The sequence below is a fragment of the Oncorhynchus tshawytscha genome, linkage group LG02 (assembly GCF_018296145.1).
Source record: "Oncorhynchus tshawytscha isolate Ot180627B linkage group LG02, Otsh_v2.0, whole genome shotgun sequence".
NCBI classification, from domain to species: domain Eukaryota; kingdom Metazoa; phylum Chordata; class Actinopteri; order Salmoniformes; family Salmonidae; genus Oncorhynchus; species Oncorhynchus tshawytscha.
In genome coordinates, this window is record NC_056430.1 from 36,142,873 (window position 1) to 36,158,415 (window position 15,543).

The 15,543-nt window shown below is 42.5% G+C and overlaps 1 protein-coding gene across 3 annotated transcripts in view; it reads right to left on the reverse strand.

Annotated features, from left to right (window-relative positions):
• The window catches only part of LOC112262812 (inositol 1,4,5-trisphosphate receptor type 1), a 160,083-nt gene that overhangs the window by 42,614 nt on the left and 101,926 nt on the right, over nucleotides 1-15,543 (reverse strand). The window contains exons 38-40 of one of the 3 annotated variants that reach the window (XM_042297424.1): nucleotides 8,676-8,787; nucleotides 7,441-7,476; nucleotides 1,474-1,518 (exon numbers count right to left, since the gene is read on the reverse strand). In XM_042297424.1, coding sequence (XP_042153358.1) covers nucleotides 1,474-1,518; nucleotides 7,441-7,476; nucleotides 8,676-8,787 — 193 coding nt within the window. The remainder of the gene's footprint in view (nucleotides 1-1,473; nucleotides 1,519-7,440; nucleotides 7,477-8,675; nucleotides 8,788-15,543) is intronic. The other 2 variants (XM_042297427.1, XM_042297436.1) reach the window with 2 other exon arrangements.

The following is a 15,543-nucleotide window of genomic DNA, read 5'->3' on the forward strand; positions in this document are numbered from 1 at the left end:
ACGGAGGTGTATTAATGTGATGGTGTAAGAGAGGAGACTTGAGAGGGCGTTTATTATACAGTGTACATTATGAGCACCATATATGCATCATCATGCCAGTGAGGCCCAGTTGAATTGATTAAAGTGGTTTGAAGAGTGAAGGGACATATGGCAACTTCCCAGGATCAGGCCAAGCCAATCCAAATAAACATTGTGTGCATGAACTGAACTGCTCTAAGTTACCCACATAGTCCTGCAAGGATGAAGATTAGAGTTCAGATGGCATGTTTGTTTTGGTTGGAATAGGGTTCTGAAAACACCAGGTTATGGGTTTGATATCAGCATGGGCTCCCTATGTCGCTGTAGATAAAGCGTCTGCTAAATGTCCATATTGTTATTACTCTCCCAACATTCTCATTCACATATTGAATAAACACTCAATAACACAGGTAAAAATAAGTCATCAAGCTTGTTATATCTCTATCCCTGGTAAAAGTGAGCCTGCGTCCTGCTTTGGGAGTTTGGGACCTAGTTTTTCAGACAGGCCTGCCCTCCCAAGACGTAGCAAAGATGACTCATCCAGCCACCAATGGGAGTCTGCACGACTCTGCCATTGCCACGGCAACTGCAGCGCACACGTTACCTGACAGACCTCCCATGAGGGGAACTGAGGGAAAAGAGTGAGAGGTGGTAGAGTGTGTGTGTGTGCGTGTGTTACAGTCAGCCGTGGGTGTGCATTTGAGAATGAGAGCGTCATTACATAAAGCCTGCTACCATGGTAATGCTCCAGCTAGCAGAGATGGGCTAACCCACGCAGTATGGAGAACAGAGCCTTATCTGTCATCGGCAGGGGGCAGATTTATGGACATTGTTTGGGCATTGTGTGAAACAAACGACACAATCACACATCGAGAGCCAAACATCCAATCACGTTCCACATCTTTGTCTTCCACTCCACCCATTTCCTTCAAGACAACAAGTGTGTGGAGGTGGGAAGGTAGCATATGTTGTGTGAGTTGGTCCATCTGTGTTCGATTGCAGTACCCAGTTTGTGTTCGAGACAAACTGACTGCTAAGAGAATGCCACTGAAATACAGGCTTCACTTGTGCTCATCCTTTCCACACACACAGACACACTAAGCCAACCGTGATTATATGGAGGACGCCAAGTCAGCTAACCACAACCGTAGGGTAAGGGCTGCAGTGGAGTTCGTAATCTGTTGAGTTCAGTGATGGGTTAAGGGTTCAGGCTAGGGTGAAAGCCTAGCAATCTCTACGGTCGGTCTTGATCATGTGTGTGAGCTTCTGTTATGTTAGAGTTCCGTTCAGGAATAGGGGTTTATCTTGGTCATGTTATGGCCCTGGCCACTAGTACCTACCCTTTTCTGATGTTATGCTCATGTTCATGTTCGGATCCTCCAGTAGTTTATTAAGGTTAAATTGGGGTTAAGGGTTTATGGTTGTGCTCATGTTACAGTCAGGATTAGTACCTACCCTCCTCTGGTCATCCAGTATTTTCTGTGGCTGGTTGAGATCCAGCTGCTGGTGCAGTGAGGTGGGTTAGCACAGCACAGCGGGCCAACAGAAACAAACACAGGGTTATTCCTCATGCAGCATTGGTAAGGCCAACATACACAGACACAGTGTTAATAACAGATTATTAATAATTCTATAAATTATTGACTTGCAAATAGGCAGCTATAGGGTTGTGCCATGCCATTGACTGGTTAGAGCGGGGTGGTGTGAAGGTTATGGAGGGGTCAAAGCAAAGGGAGGGGTCAGCAATGGTGATGATGACTATCAATCAGGAAGTAAAGGGAGGGTGAAGAGAATCAACAGTTCACTCTCTGGAACCACAGCATATAACGAACTGCAGACCAACGTTGCAGTCAGCAAAGTACAATACTACTGTACAAATGACAGCACAAATAAAAGTAATCCATGGTTCTCTTCTCTTTCATGTGGATCCTTGGCCTTTTGGAGAGGTGCGGCCACATAGTGGGATGTACAGGATACCTGTTAGCTAGCTACAACTGTTTGGAGTCCGATCACGCTCCCATGCAATCATATTAATTACATAAGATGCAGATACACTAGAAGGGGAGGTGTGGATGGGGAAGGGATGGAGGGGAAAGAGAGAGGGAGGGAGTTACATAATGGAGCTCAGTGACACACAGGAGCTTAGAAAACCCATCTGTCACCATAACAAGAGAGCGAGAATAACACAACAAATCACAACACAGGGCTCTGCCAGCACAACCATGCCCCCCCTTAAACAAGGAAGGAGGGAATAAAGGGCGGCTGAGGGCAGGCCTATAACTGGCTACATTAACCTGTTGAGTGTAGGGGGCAGTATTTTGATGTTTGGATGAAAAACGTACCCAAATTAAACTGCCTATTTCTCAGGCTCAGAAACTAGAATATGTATATAATTGTCAGATTAGGCTAGAAAACACTCTAAAGTTTCCAAAACTGTCAAAATATTGTCTGTGAGTATAACAGAACTGATATTGCAGGCGAAAACCTGAGGAAATTCCAACTAGGAAGTGCCTCTTATTTTGAAAGCTCCTTGTTCCATTGCATGCCTTCCCTCCATTTAAAGGGATATCAACCAGATTTCTTTCCCTACGGCTTCCACATGATGTGAACAGTCTTTAGAAATAGTTTCAGGCTTTTATTCAGAAAAAATGAGCGAGAATGATCACATCTCGATAGTGGATGACTGGGTGCCAGCAGAGTGCGCAACATGCGCAACAGCTTGGAGCAGACATTTTCTCTCTCTCCTATTGAAAAAGCTATGGTCCGGTTGAAATATTATTGATTATTTATTGTAAAAACAACCTGAAGATTGATTATAAAAAACGTTTGACATGTTTCTACAAACTTTACGGATACTATTTGGAATTTGCGTCTGCCCCATCGTGACCGCTCGAGCCTGTGGATTTCTGAACAAAACGCGCCAACCAAATAGAGGTATTTTGGATATAAAAATAATCTTTATGGAACAAAAGGAATATTTATTGTGTAACTGGGAGTCTCGTGAGTGCAAACATCTGAAGATCAAAGGTAAGCGATTCATTTTATTGCTTTTCTGACTAATCTACTTTGCTGCTAACTGTTTGTAATGTTTTGTCTGCTGAGAGAGATGTCCTTACATAAACGCTCAGTTTGCTTTAGCTGTAAAGCTTTTTTGAAATCTGACACGTCAGGTGGATTAACAACAAGCCAAGCTGTATTTTGCTTTATTGCACTTGTGATTTCATAAAAATTTAATATTTTTAATAACTTAATTTGAATTTGGAGCTCTGCAATTCAGCGGATGCTGACGAAAATGATCCCGCTAACGGGATGGGTGCGCCTAGAAGTTAGAGAGGTTGTGTGTGTGTGTGTGTGTGTGTGTGTGTGTGTGTGTGTGTGTGTGTGTAGGGTTGGAATAGTGTACCGTTTTCCTACCGCATATCCAATATAGGGTAGATAAGCCTGAGAATTCCTGGTATGTGTCTGTATAGAGACTAGCATGTTTGTGTCACCTTAAAACTTTCAGTGATTATGTTACCTTTTACACATCACTTAAAGACTTAAGAATATTTAAATCTAACTTAAAAAGTTACGTTTACATAATCATACTGTTTCCTTCAAAATGTATGACCACATCAACGCCAGACAGCCACCGTCACACAGCCTGCTGATCAGAGCAGATCTGCGCTCTCTCCCCAACGCCCATGGGTCTAACCACAGCGACCGCACAACAACCCCTCATGCTCACCACATCCTCCCCAACAATCGTTCCACCGAGCTGGAATCTCCCCGCGGCAAGCCCCTGCTGTCTGTCACATCTCCAGATTCCACGTTAAGAGAAAACACATGCAAAAACATTCCCCTTTTAGGTGTTTTTTTGGTGTGTGTGCTGTGCATGTCCATGTGTTTGTGTTTTAGCAGTCATGTTTAGACCCGTTGCTGACTGGAATGGATCTTGGGGTTTGCCGCTTGGCTGCCCACTGTCCAAAGTTCTCCAAACACAATAAAGACATTGAGGAAACCTAATAGAATATCTGTTGCTCTCTGTCATTTTCGCTGCAACTAACCTGCTTTTCTCAGACTTGCAAAATGAAATCCATCTAGTCCACCCAAGCTCTTGAGCCAAGGCCAACACCAACCAAGTGTCTGGTGAGTGTCAACAATTGACCGGAACTACTTTTGTACATAGTCATAGTCATCTATAAAGGATCTATTCAGCTAAAATAACAGTTCAGAATGTTGCAGAGATGTAACGTATAGAGCTGACACAATTTCATATTCTACATGACAGAGTATCATATCTGCTCTAAAACATTTATATCTGACGGTTTTGTGACGTTACACCCTCCTGAACAGAGCCCAGGTCCCTCTCACTGATTTGCCTCCTTCCTCTAACTTCTTCGAGATAGGGGGCGCTCTTAATTTTTGGATAAAAAACGTTCCCGTTTTAAACAAGATATTTTGTCACGAAAAGATGCTCGACTATGCATGTAATTGACAGCTTTGGAAAGAAAAAACTCTGACGTTTCCAAAACTGCAAAGATATTATCTGTGAGTGCCCCAGAACTAATGCTACAGGCGAAACCAAGATGAGATTTCATACAGGAAATGGTGCAGATTTTGAATGCCCTGTGTTCCAATGTCTCCTTATATGGCTGTGAATGCGCCAGGAATGAGCCTGCACTTTCTGTCGTTTTCCCAAGGTGTCTGCAGCATTGTGACGTATTTGTAGACATATCATTGGAAGATTGACCATAAGAGACTACATTTACCAGGTGTCCGCCCGGTGTCCTCCGTCGAAATTATTGCGTAATCTTCAGGTCCATGCGCGTTCCATTTTCTTCAGAGGAGAAACCAATCTGCCACGAATGATTTATCATCGCTAGATATGTGAAAAACACCTTGAGGAGTGATTCTAAACAACGTTTGCCATGTTTCTGTCGATATTATGGAGTTAATTTGGAAAAAAAGTTTGCGTTGTAATGACTTAATTTTCGGGGTTTTTCTTACCCAAACATGATGAACAAAACGGAGCGATTTGTCCTACACAAATAATATTTTTGGAAAAACTGAACATTTGCTATCTAACTGAGAGTCTCCTCATTGAAAACATCCGAAGTTCTTCAAAGGTAAATGATTTTATTTGAATGCTTTTCTTGTTTTTGTGAAAATGTTGCATGCTGAATGCTAAGGTTAAATGCTATGCTAGGCTATCAATACTCTTACACAAATGCTTGTTTAGCTATGGTTCAAAAGCATATTTTGAAAATCTGAGATGACAGTGTTGTTAAACAAAAGGCTAAGCTTGAGAGCTAATATATTTATTTCATTTAATTTGCGATTTTCATGAATAGTTAACGTTGCGTTATGGTAATGAGCTTGAGGCTATAAATAGGATCCCGGATACGGGATTGCTCGTCGCAACAGGTTAAATCATGGGCCCAGGTGTTAAAGGGGAAATCTGAGATTACTAAATCCATTTTTATTATTTATTACATCCATTTGTATTATTTATCCATTTGATACCCATTGATTCTAGAAGAATATCACTTATGGATGCCTCTATTACTTCAACTTTCACCCCATCAGAACCAAAAATACATGCTTATTTAGTGGCGAACCAGTGGGGAACCAGAATGAGAGCATTTTTGTTCTGGCCCAACACCAACACACATGATTCAGCTTCACCTAATCAACTTATCATCAAGCCCATGATGTGTTGAACTGAGTTAGCTGGTGCTCGGTTAGAACAGACATGGTCCCCTGTGAGTTGCCGGTCCTACCAGAATTAAGAATACATAACATAGATATTCTAGAGCAGCTCACAGATATATGTTCATGTGCATTAAGGACAAGCTACATTTTAACCCACATATATTTAGCTTGCTTAATCACAGAGAGGAGTGTGTGTCTGCACTGTGCTGTGTGGGGAGTCTCTTCCAACACTAACACACCACGGAAACAACCTCTGCCAACTCTACTTAGACTACACACACAGTGTAAGTGTCTGCAGGACTGTACCAAGTGTGAGAGAACGAAGGAGAGAGATACTGAGAAAAAGTGAGAGAGAGAGAGAGACAGAGAAAGATAGAGGGAAAAAAGAAAAGAGAGAGAGAAGGAACAGGGAGAAATAGGGAGAGGTATTAGCGAGAGAAAGGTGGGCGAGGTTGGCTGGCTTGTTTACCTCATACTGCCGTTATTACATCAGAGCTAGCGGTGAGGAGGGAGGGGCATCAAACCGGTGTGGATAGGGAGGGCTGTAGACAGATATATACCCCCCCCCCCTCAACCCTGTACCCCATATAGCCCCCCATATCCCCTCTTAGACCCCTCCTGCGAATGCACAGCCAGTGTCTTTGGGTATACAGCTCCTCCACACTGTTATTGGCAATTACCTCTGAAGGTCACACATCAGTGGAGGTCAGGAGAGAGAGAGAGAGGGAGAGAAGCAAGGAGAGAGAGAGAAGCAGGCTGGGTTCCAGGAAAAAGGGAAAGAAAGCCGACCCGGTTCTTATGTAACCACCGCCCCAGAGCTGGCAGCGGCCCAGGGATCGTGCAGCTCACAGGCAGGGAAAACTAGGACGCAGCCACACACACACACACACACACACACACACACACACACACACACCACACCTAATCCTAGATACACTGTTACAGTGCCTCCTACTGACACCCTGGGGAAAGGCAGGGGAAACACCCTAAAACAGCCATGAGCTCAGACTGCACATAGAAAGTAGAAAATGGGGAGAAAGGAAGAATGCATAGGGAAAGAAAGAGAGGAAGAGAAGATAAATAAATGGCACACATTTGAGAAGCCAACATTTCTGGTCACAAATGCATTTAGGTCAAACAGAAAGTGTCAGGATATTCTATCAAACTCACACTCTCCTCTTAGTGGTCAGGGATTTTCTCTGCACACTTGACTAGAACAGAAAGAACTCCTGGTCCTGTCCATGACAGCATGGTGCTACAATATCATTGACTAAAGCTCTTCCTGAAAGCTCCATTCATCCTTCTAGTGAAATAGGGAGGGATGTTCCTAAATGGAACTAGTGCACACATTCCACAGCCCTTAGAGAGACTGACTGGGACACACATACTGGCAGCCTGCCCTACCAGCATGGGACTCACCCTGGAACAGCACAGCACTACTGGGTAAAGCGCACACACGTGCACATATGGGCACGCGCACACACCCACCCACCCACACCGTTACTTACTGATTGGGAGGGTGAGGAGAGCAGGTGGATGAGCGGGAGAGAGGGTAACAGAGAAAGCAACCCAAATCTACCACTACAACCCCAGGCGTACTACCTACAGACACATTTTACCACCACATACAGCCACAACTACAATCACAGACCTACATTTAAGAGGACAAGGCACATTCACAGAACAACTGAAAGAGGGAGAGAGAAGTAGAAGAAAAAGAGGGACAACCTCAGGCATATCCATCTCATCATCAAAGGCCCTGAGCTGAAAGAGAAGAGAGGGGTGGAGGGTTAGCCATGGATTAGCACAGAGAGGATGCAGGCTGCTGTGTCAGTGTGAGCAGGGCACACCACATCATTAGATGGAACAAAAAAAACTAAAATGTCACAGTCTTAACAAGTAGACCCTTGTTCTCATTAACTTTTTATTGGGCTTTTCTATTCAGGTGAAGTCCGTCAGTTGAAAATAGAAATTCACGCAGACACATGATAAAAGAGCAGGTTCACACTTCCCACAACCAATAATCTGAACCTAATGATCTCTTTTGAAGGCGTTACAATTTATTTTATTTTTTATTTAACCTTTATTTAACTAGGCAAGTCAGTTAAGAACAAATTCTTATTTACAATGACGGCCTAGGAACAGCGGGTTAACTGCCTTGTTCAGGGGCAGAATGACAGATTTATTTTTTACCTTGTCAGCTCGGGGATTCAACCTAGCAACCTTCGGTTACTGGGCCACCTCTTTAACCACTAGGCTACCTGCCGCCCCGAATCAACTATACCTCCTAAAAGCTATGACTGCTCTTACGTAATGACGGAGGTACTGTCAGCAATTGGTTAGCATATGGAGGATACAGGCTGCCGCTGTATCAGTGTGAGCAGGGCACACCACAACATTAGGAAGCATAAACAAACTTTAGTCAGACAGTATATAAAGAGCGTCTTCAAAGCACTCATGTGATGTGTACCTTAGTACACATTTAATACTTTAGAAAATACATTCATTATTAAAGGGGGTTTGACACAAAACGGAAAGAGTTGGTATAATAGTAAAGGCGAGATCCATCCATTCTGAGCGAATTCCCTTTCTAGGAAGATCGGGGGTTATATCTCCCTGCTTGACCTCAGACATGAATGCTTTCATTGGACCGTGCTGGTGAGTTAGTGTCCAGCCAAGTAGTCATGAGGTCAGTCTAGCCTGGACCAGCTCAGTGTGTGTGTGTCTGTGTGTGTACTCATCATGTAGATCCATATCATTCCGTATCACATCAGAATAAAAAGAACACACTCACACTGGTTGATAAGTCGTACAATGTGAGCGATCCTAAAAAAAGAAGGGTAGAAACTAGATAGGGTTGGTCATCGACACCACTATACTGTGATGGAGAGAAGCAGTGGTATTCGAGGTTCGGGGCTGCTGATGGAGGTAAGGTAAGGTGTGTTGTGTGACTCGTGTCCTACCTTCTCTCCATATCCTCTGTCTTTGGTCATCATCTCTCGGAGGGTCTGCAGGACCTTGATACACAGCCTCTCTTCATTCTCCTCCAGAAGCTGCTTGGTGTGTTTGATCAGCCTGGGGAGAGACAGTGTCAAAGGTCACAGTGGGGTCCACTAACCATGGGGTCATGGTGGGGTTAAGTTCACAAGGATTGACTGGATGGGTGGGTTTGGGGCTCACTGTAAGGTGGTGTGGTGGGTGTTGTACACACATTTTCATTTAAGTAATTTAACCAGAGTGACTTAGTAGGTGCATTCAACTACGTTTTTTTTATTGAAAAACAATCACATATTAGTCATTGCAAGTAAACACTTAATTTTGTTTCTTTTCAGATGAAGTCTGTCAAGTGGAAATAGAAATTCACGCAGACACATAACTTAAGATAAAAAACAGCTTCACGTTTCCCACGACCAATAATCTTATCCACAAATGTTCTCTTTTTGAAGGCCTTGGCCACACCCAACTATACTGAACAAAAATAGAAAACGCAAAATGTAAAGTGCTGGTCCTACATTTCATGAGCTGAAATCAATTTGACACTAGAAGGTACAGAAGACAGTGTTGGTACTGTCAGAATGAGGGCGTCTGGTGTTGCTGCTGTGTGTCTGGGTTCAGGGAGAGACCAACACACAGACCACCACCCAACCTGACATCTGGACTAAACTTGAAGACCTCAGAGACACTGTGCACAACCTGGGGGTCATCGTGATGGGAGAGCAGCTGAGCAACACAGACTGAACTATCCTTCTACAAGAGCCAGGTGGGTTGATCAGAAAGTGGAGCTGACATCACCAAGTACCAGATGTGAGGTCAGGAAGGAGAGTGAAGGTACAGTCACAAAGATCCTATTAATTTAATAATTACCTGTTCTCATATGTAATTCCATGGGTACAGTAATGTGAAAACTTTGCATAATCTTTTTACTTCATCCACCACAGCAACCATATTGGGCCCTTTTCAGACTCAGGAAATGTACACCTTTTCTACGTGCGCCTTTCCTACACACTTCTCAGTAGTTGGAATTCAGACTTACCTTACTTACTGTGCCTTTGGAAAGTATTCAGGCCCCTTGACATTTTCCACATTGTTACAGATTTATTCTAAAATTGATTCAACTGTCCCCCCCCCCCCTTATCAAGCTACACACTAAACCCCATAATGACAAAGCAAAAACGTAAATAACACACTCACATAAGTATTCAGACCATTTACTCAGTGCTTTGTTGAAGTACTTTTGGCAGCGATTACAGCCTCAAGTCTTCTTGGGTATGACGCTACAAGCTAGGCATACCTGTATTTGGGGAGTTTCTCCCATTCTTCTCTGCAGATCATCTCAAGCTCTGTCAGGTTGGATGGGGAGCGTTGCTGCACAGCTATTTTCAGGTCTCTCCAGAGATGTGCGATCGGGTTCAAGTCCGGGTTCTGGCTGGGCCACTCAAGGATATTCCGAGACCTGTCCTGAAGCCACTCCTGTGTTGTCTTGGCTGTGTGCTTAGGGTCATTGTCCTGTTGGATGGTGAACCTTCGCCCCAGTCTGAGGTGCTGAGCGCTCTGGAGCAGGTTTTCATCAAGGATCTCTCTGTACTTTGCAACATTCATCTTTCCCTCGATCCTGACTAGTCTCCCAGTCCCTGCCACTGAAAAAGATCCCCACAGCAAGAAGCTGCCACCACCAGGTTTCCTCCAGAAGTGATGTTGGCACTCTGAACTACTTGGCCTATCTAGAGCTCTGTCAGAGTGACCATCGGGTTCTTGGTCACCTCCCTGACCAAGACCCTTCTCCCCGATTGCTCAGTTTGGCCGGGCGGCCAGTTCTAGAAAGAGTCTTGGTGGTTCTAAACTTCTTCCATTGAAGAATGATGGAGGCCAATGTGTTCTTGGGGACCTTCAATGCTGCAGAAATGTTTTGGTACCCTTCCCCAGATCTGTGCCTCAACACAATCCTGTCTCGGAGCTCTACGGAAAATTCCTTCGACCTCATGGCTTGGTTTTTGCTCTGACAAACACTGTCAACCGTGGGACCATATACAGACAGGTGCGTGCCTTTCCAAATCATGTCCAATCAGTTGAATTTACCAGAGGTGGACTCTAATCAAGTTGTAGAAACATCTAAAGGATGATCAATGGAAAGAGGATGCACCTGAGCTCAATTTCAAGTCTCATAGCAAAGGGTCTGAATATTTGTGGAAATAAGGTATTGCTGTTTTTTGCATTTAATAAATGTGCAAACATTTCTAAAAACCTGTTTTCGCTTTGTCATATATGGGGTATTGTGTGTAGATTTTGTTTTACTTAATCCATTTTACGACAAGGCTGTAACGTAACAAAATGTGGAAAAAGTCAAGGGGTCTAATACTTTCCGAAGGCACTGTATGTAGGTGCGTAACGAGCATTTCAGGCATGGTTCCCTTGCACGCATTGAATATAATTTATATACAGTGCCTTGCGAAAGTATTCGCCCCCCTTGAACTTTGCGACCTTTTGCCACATTTCAGGCTTCAAACATAAAGATATAAAACTATTTTTTTGTGAAGAATCAACAACAAGTGGGACACAATCATGAAGTGGAACGACATTTATTGGATATTTCAAACTTTTTTAACAAATCAAAAACTAAAAAATTGGGCGTGCAAAATTATTCAGCCCCTTTACTTTCAGTGCAGCAAACTCTCTCCAGAAGTTCAGTGAGGATCTCTGAATGATCCAATGTTGACCTAAATGACTAATGATGATTAATATAATCCACCTGTGTGTAATCAAGTCTCTGTATAAATGCACCTGCACTGTGATAGTCTCAGAGGTCCGTTAAAAGCGCAGAGAGCATCATGAAGAGCAAGGAACACACCAGGCAGGTCCGAGATACTGTTGTGAAGAAGTTTAAAGCCGGATTTGGATACAAAAAGATTTCCCAAGCTTTAAACATCCCAAGGAGCACTGTGCAAGCGATAATATTGAAATGGAAGGAGTATCAGACCACTGCAAATCTACCAAGACCTGGCCGTCCCTCTAAACTTTCAGCTCATACAAGGAGAAGACTGATCAGAGATGCAGCCAAGAGGCCCATGATGACTCTGGATGAACTGCAGAGATCTACAGCTGAGGTGGGAGACTCTGTCCATAGGACAACAATCAGTCGTATATTGCACAAATCTGGCCTTTATGGAAGAGTGGCAAGAAGAAAGCCATTTCTTAAAGATATCCATAAAAAGTGTCGTTTAAAGTTTGCCACAAGCCACCTGGGAGACACACCAAACATGTGGAAGAAGGTGCTCTGGTCAGATGAAACCAAAATGGAACTTTTTGGCAACAATGCAAAAACGCGTTATGTTTGGCGTAAAAGCAACACAGCTCATCACCCTGAACACACCATCCCCACTGTCAAACATGGTGGTGGCAGCATCATGGTTTGGGCGTGCTTTTCTTCAGCAGGGACAGGGAAGATGGTTAAAATTGATGGGAAGATGGATGGAGCCAAATACAGGACCATTCTGGAAGAAAACCTGATGGAGTCTGCAAAAGACCTGAGACTGGGACGGAGATTTGTCTTCCAACAAGACAATGATCCAAAACATAAAGCAAAATCTACAATGGAATGGTTCAAAAATAAACATATCCAGGTGTTAGAATGGCCAAGTCAAAGTCCAGACCTGAATCCAATCGAGAATCTGTGGAAAGAACTGAAAACTGCTGTTCACAAATGCTCTCCATCCAACCTCACTGAGCTCGAGCTGTTTTGCAAGGAGGAATGGGAAAAAATGTCAGTCTCTCGATGTGCAAAACTGATAGAGACATACCCCAAGCGACTTACAGCTGTAATCGCAGCAAAAGGTGGCGCTACAATGTATTAACTTAAGGGGGCTGAATAATTTTGCACGTCCAATTTTTCAGTTTTTGATTTGTTAAAAAAAGTTTGAAATATCCAATAAATGTCATTCCACTTCATGATTGTGTCCCACTTGTTGTTGATTCTTCACAAAAAAATACAGTTTTATATCTTTATGTTTGAAGCCTGAAATGTGGCAAAAGGTCGCAAAGTTCAAGGGGGCCGAATACTTTCGCAAGGCACTGTAACTGCTGAAAATCCTCCCACTTGCTGGCCAACAGATTTTCTGCTGGAGTTTTCATTCAATTGCGTTTTCAGTACATTTTCTCGACAGGCTTACTAGAATATATGGAGAGAACAGTTCAGAATATTAGGGCCCAATGAAAGAAAGCCATGTAAATATATACATATTGGTCTCATTTAAAGCACCAATTGATAGATACAAAAATGGCCTGATCTTGTATATTATTTATGGCTCATAAAGTATTTATGAACCATACAAATTAAAAGTTTGGAAAGCCTTTACACATGAAATATATTGGTTTGATTCATCCTGAAAGTTACAATATTCAATTCATGAAATATTAGAAGGTGAGAATAATGTACAATAGGGGTTGAACAGTAGTCCTATAAACCTACCCTAATAATCCTCACTAATCATAGAACTTTGATGACAACGGTCCATTCGTCATGAAGCGTGGCCCAGGCTCCAGGTTTAAACTGCTATATATGGTCTGCGTTCCATAGTGATTCAAATAGTCTACATGTCCCAACTTGTAATACGTTAGCCTAATATGATCTACTATTGCTAGCGATTCTCAGGAACAACCACACAAACGTGACAGGCAAACGTGTGTCTTTTTACTGTTGTTTTTATTTCTGTACTTCCCTATTGTTCACCTAATACCTTTTTAAAAATATATAAATTGCACTGTTGGTTAGAGCCTGTAAGTAAGCATTTCACTGTAAGACCTACACCTGTTGTATTTGGCGCACGTGACAAAAAAACTTTGATTTGATTTAAACAAAAAATGTAAAGAAACTAACAGTCAGTGACAGTTATACATGTAAGTGGGTATAACTGACGGTGGCTACCTATAGTGGCAAATATTTAACACGATACAAATTGTAGAAAACACAGTGAAAAATCCAGGCATAAAATTAAAACAATCTAGAAATCATAAATCAACTTGGTAGGTTTGGCGCTATACTGTTATTTGCGCATAGCTACAGATGCCTATAGCTTGGGTATCCAAATTTCATCCGGTTATTAAATCAAGCTTTATTTATACAGCACATTTCAGATATGAATGCAACACAATGCGCTTCACAGGACAAAAACGAGTACAAAGAATGAAAATAAAAACATATTTACTACACAAGAAACATGAGGATAAAAACACAAAATAATAACAATTTAAAACTGAAATTTAAAACTGAAAGCAGTCTAAGGAAAATTGAAGTTAAAAAGGTACGTTTTAAGATCCCTTTAAATATGTCCACAGCTTCGGCCCCCACAGGTTTTTGGGCAGGCTAGTCCAGAGGCAAGGGGCATAGTAACTAAAAAAAAAAGAGGCCTCTCCATGCCTCTTGGTCCTAGGCTTTGGGATAGCTAAAAGGCCAGTGCCAGAGGACCTGAGGGACCTCTTGGGTACATAACTTAAAAGGATGTCTGATATGCATTGGGGTGCACAATCATGGATTAATTTGAAAACCAATAGAAGAATCTTAAAATTAATTCTAAAACTCATAGGCAGCCAGTGCAGAGGCTTTAAAACGGGTGTAATGTGCGAGTAAGAGGTAAACACCTCTCCAGGAAGAGGAAGGGCGTGGTTGTATGCTTCATGATTAACAACTCATGGTGTAATCATAACATAGAGGAACTCAAGTCCTTCTGCTCACCCAATCTATAATTCCTTACAATCAAATATTGGTCAAATTACCTCCCAAAAGAATTCTTGTCAGTTATCATCACAGCTGTGTACATGTGTACACGGCTGAATATAAACAGTTAGTTTATAGCTAGTCACGCAGCAAGGCAATCAAAAAAGAAAAATGCCAGTACAGGGAAAAAGGAGTCGCAATTCAACGGCTCAGACACGAGATGTGGCAGGGTCTTGTTAAGAGGTGACTCCGGGATGCTGGCCTTCGAGGCAGAGTTCCTCTATCCAGTGTGTGTTCTTTTGCCCATCTTAATCTTTTATTTTTATTGGCCAGTCTGAGATATGGCTTTTTCTTTGCAACTCTATCTAGAAGCCCAGCATCCCGGAGTCGCCTCTTCACTGTTGATGATGAGACTGGTGTTTTGCTGGTACTATTTAATGAAGCTGCCAGTTGAGGACTTGTGAGCCATCTGTTTCTCAAACTAGACACTAATGTACTTGTACTCTTGCTCAGATGTGCACCGGGGCCTCGCACTCCTCTTTCTATCCTGGTTAGAGCCCATTTGTGCTGTTCTGTGAAGGGAGTAGTACACAGCGCTGTACAAGATCTTCAGTTTCTTGGCAATTTCTCGCATGGAATATCCTTCATTTCTCAGAACAAGAATAGACTGACGAGTTTCAGAAGAAAGTTCTTTGTTTCGGGCCATTTTGAGCCTGTAATCGAACCCACAAATAATGACGCTCCAGATACTCAACGAGTCTAAAGAATGCCAGTTTTATTGCTTCTTTAAATCAGGACAACAGTTTTCAGCTGTGCTAACATAATTGCAAAAGGGTTTGATAATGATCAATTAGCCTTTTAAAATTATAAACTTGGATTAGCGTGCCATTGGAACACAGGAGTGATGGATGCTGATAATGGACCACTAAGGCTAATATAATAATAATCGATTAAATGTTTTATTTTTATAATATATTTAAATCAGCCGATTCCAGCTAGAATAGTCATTTACAACATGTTTACACTATTTCTAATCAAGTTGATGTTATTTTAATGGACAGAAAATGTGCTTTCCTTTCAAACAAGCACATTTCTAAGTGACCAAACTTTTGAACGGAAGTGTC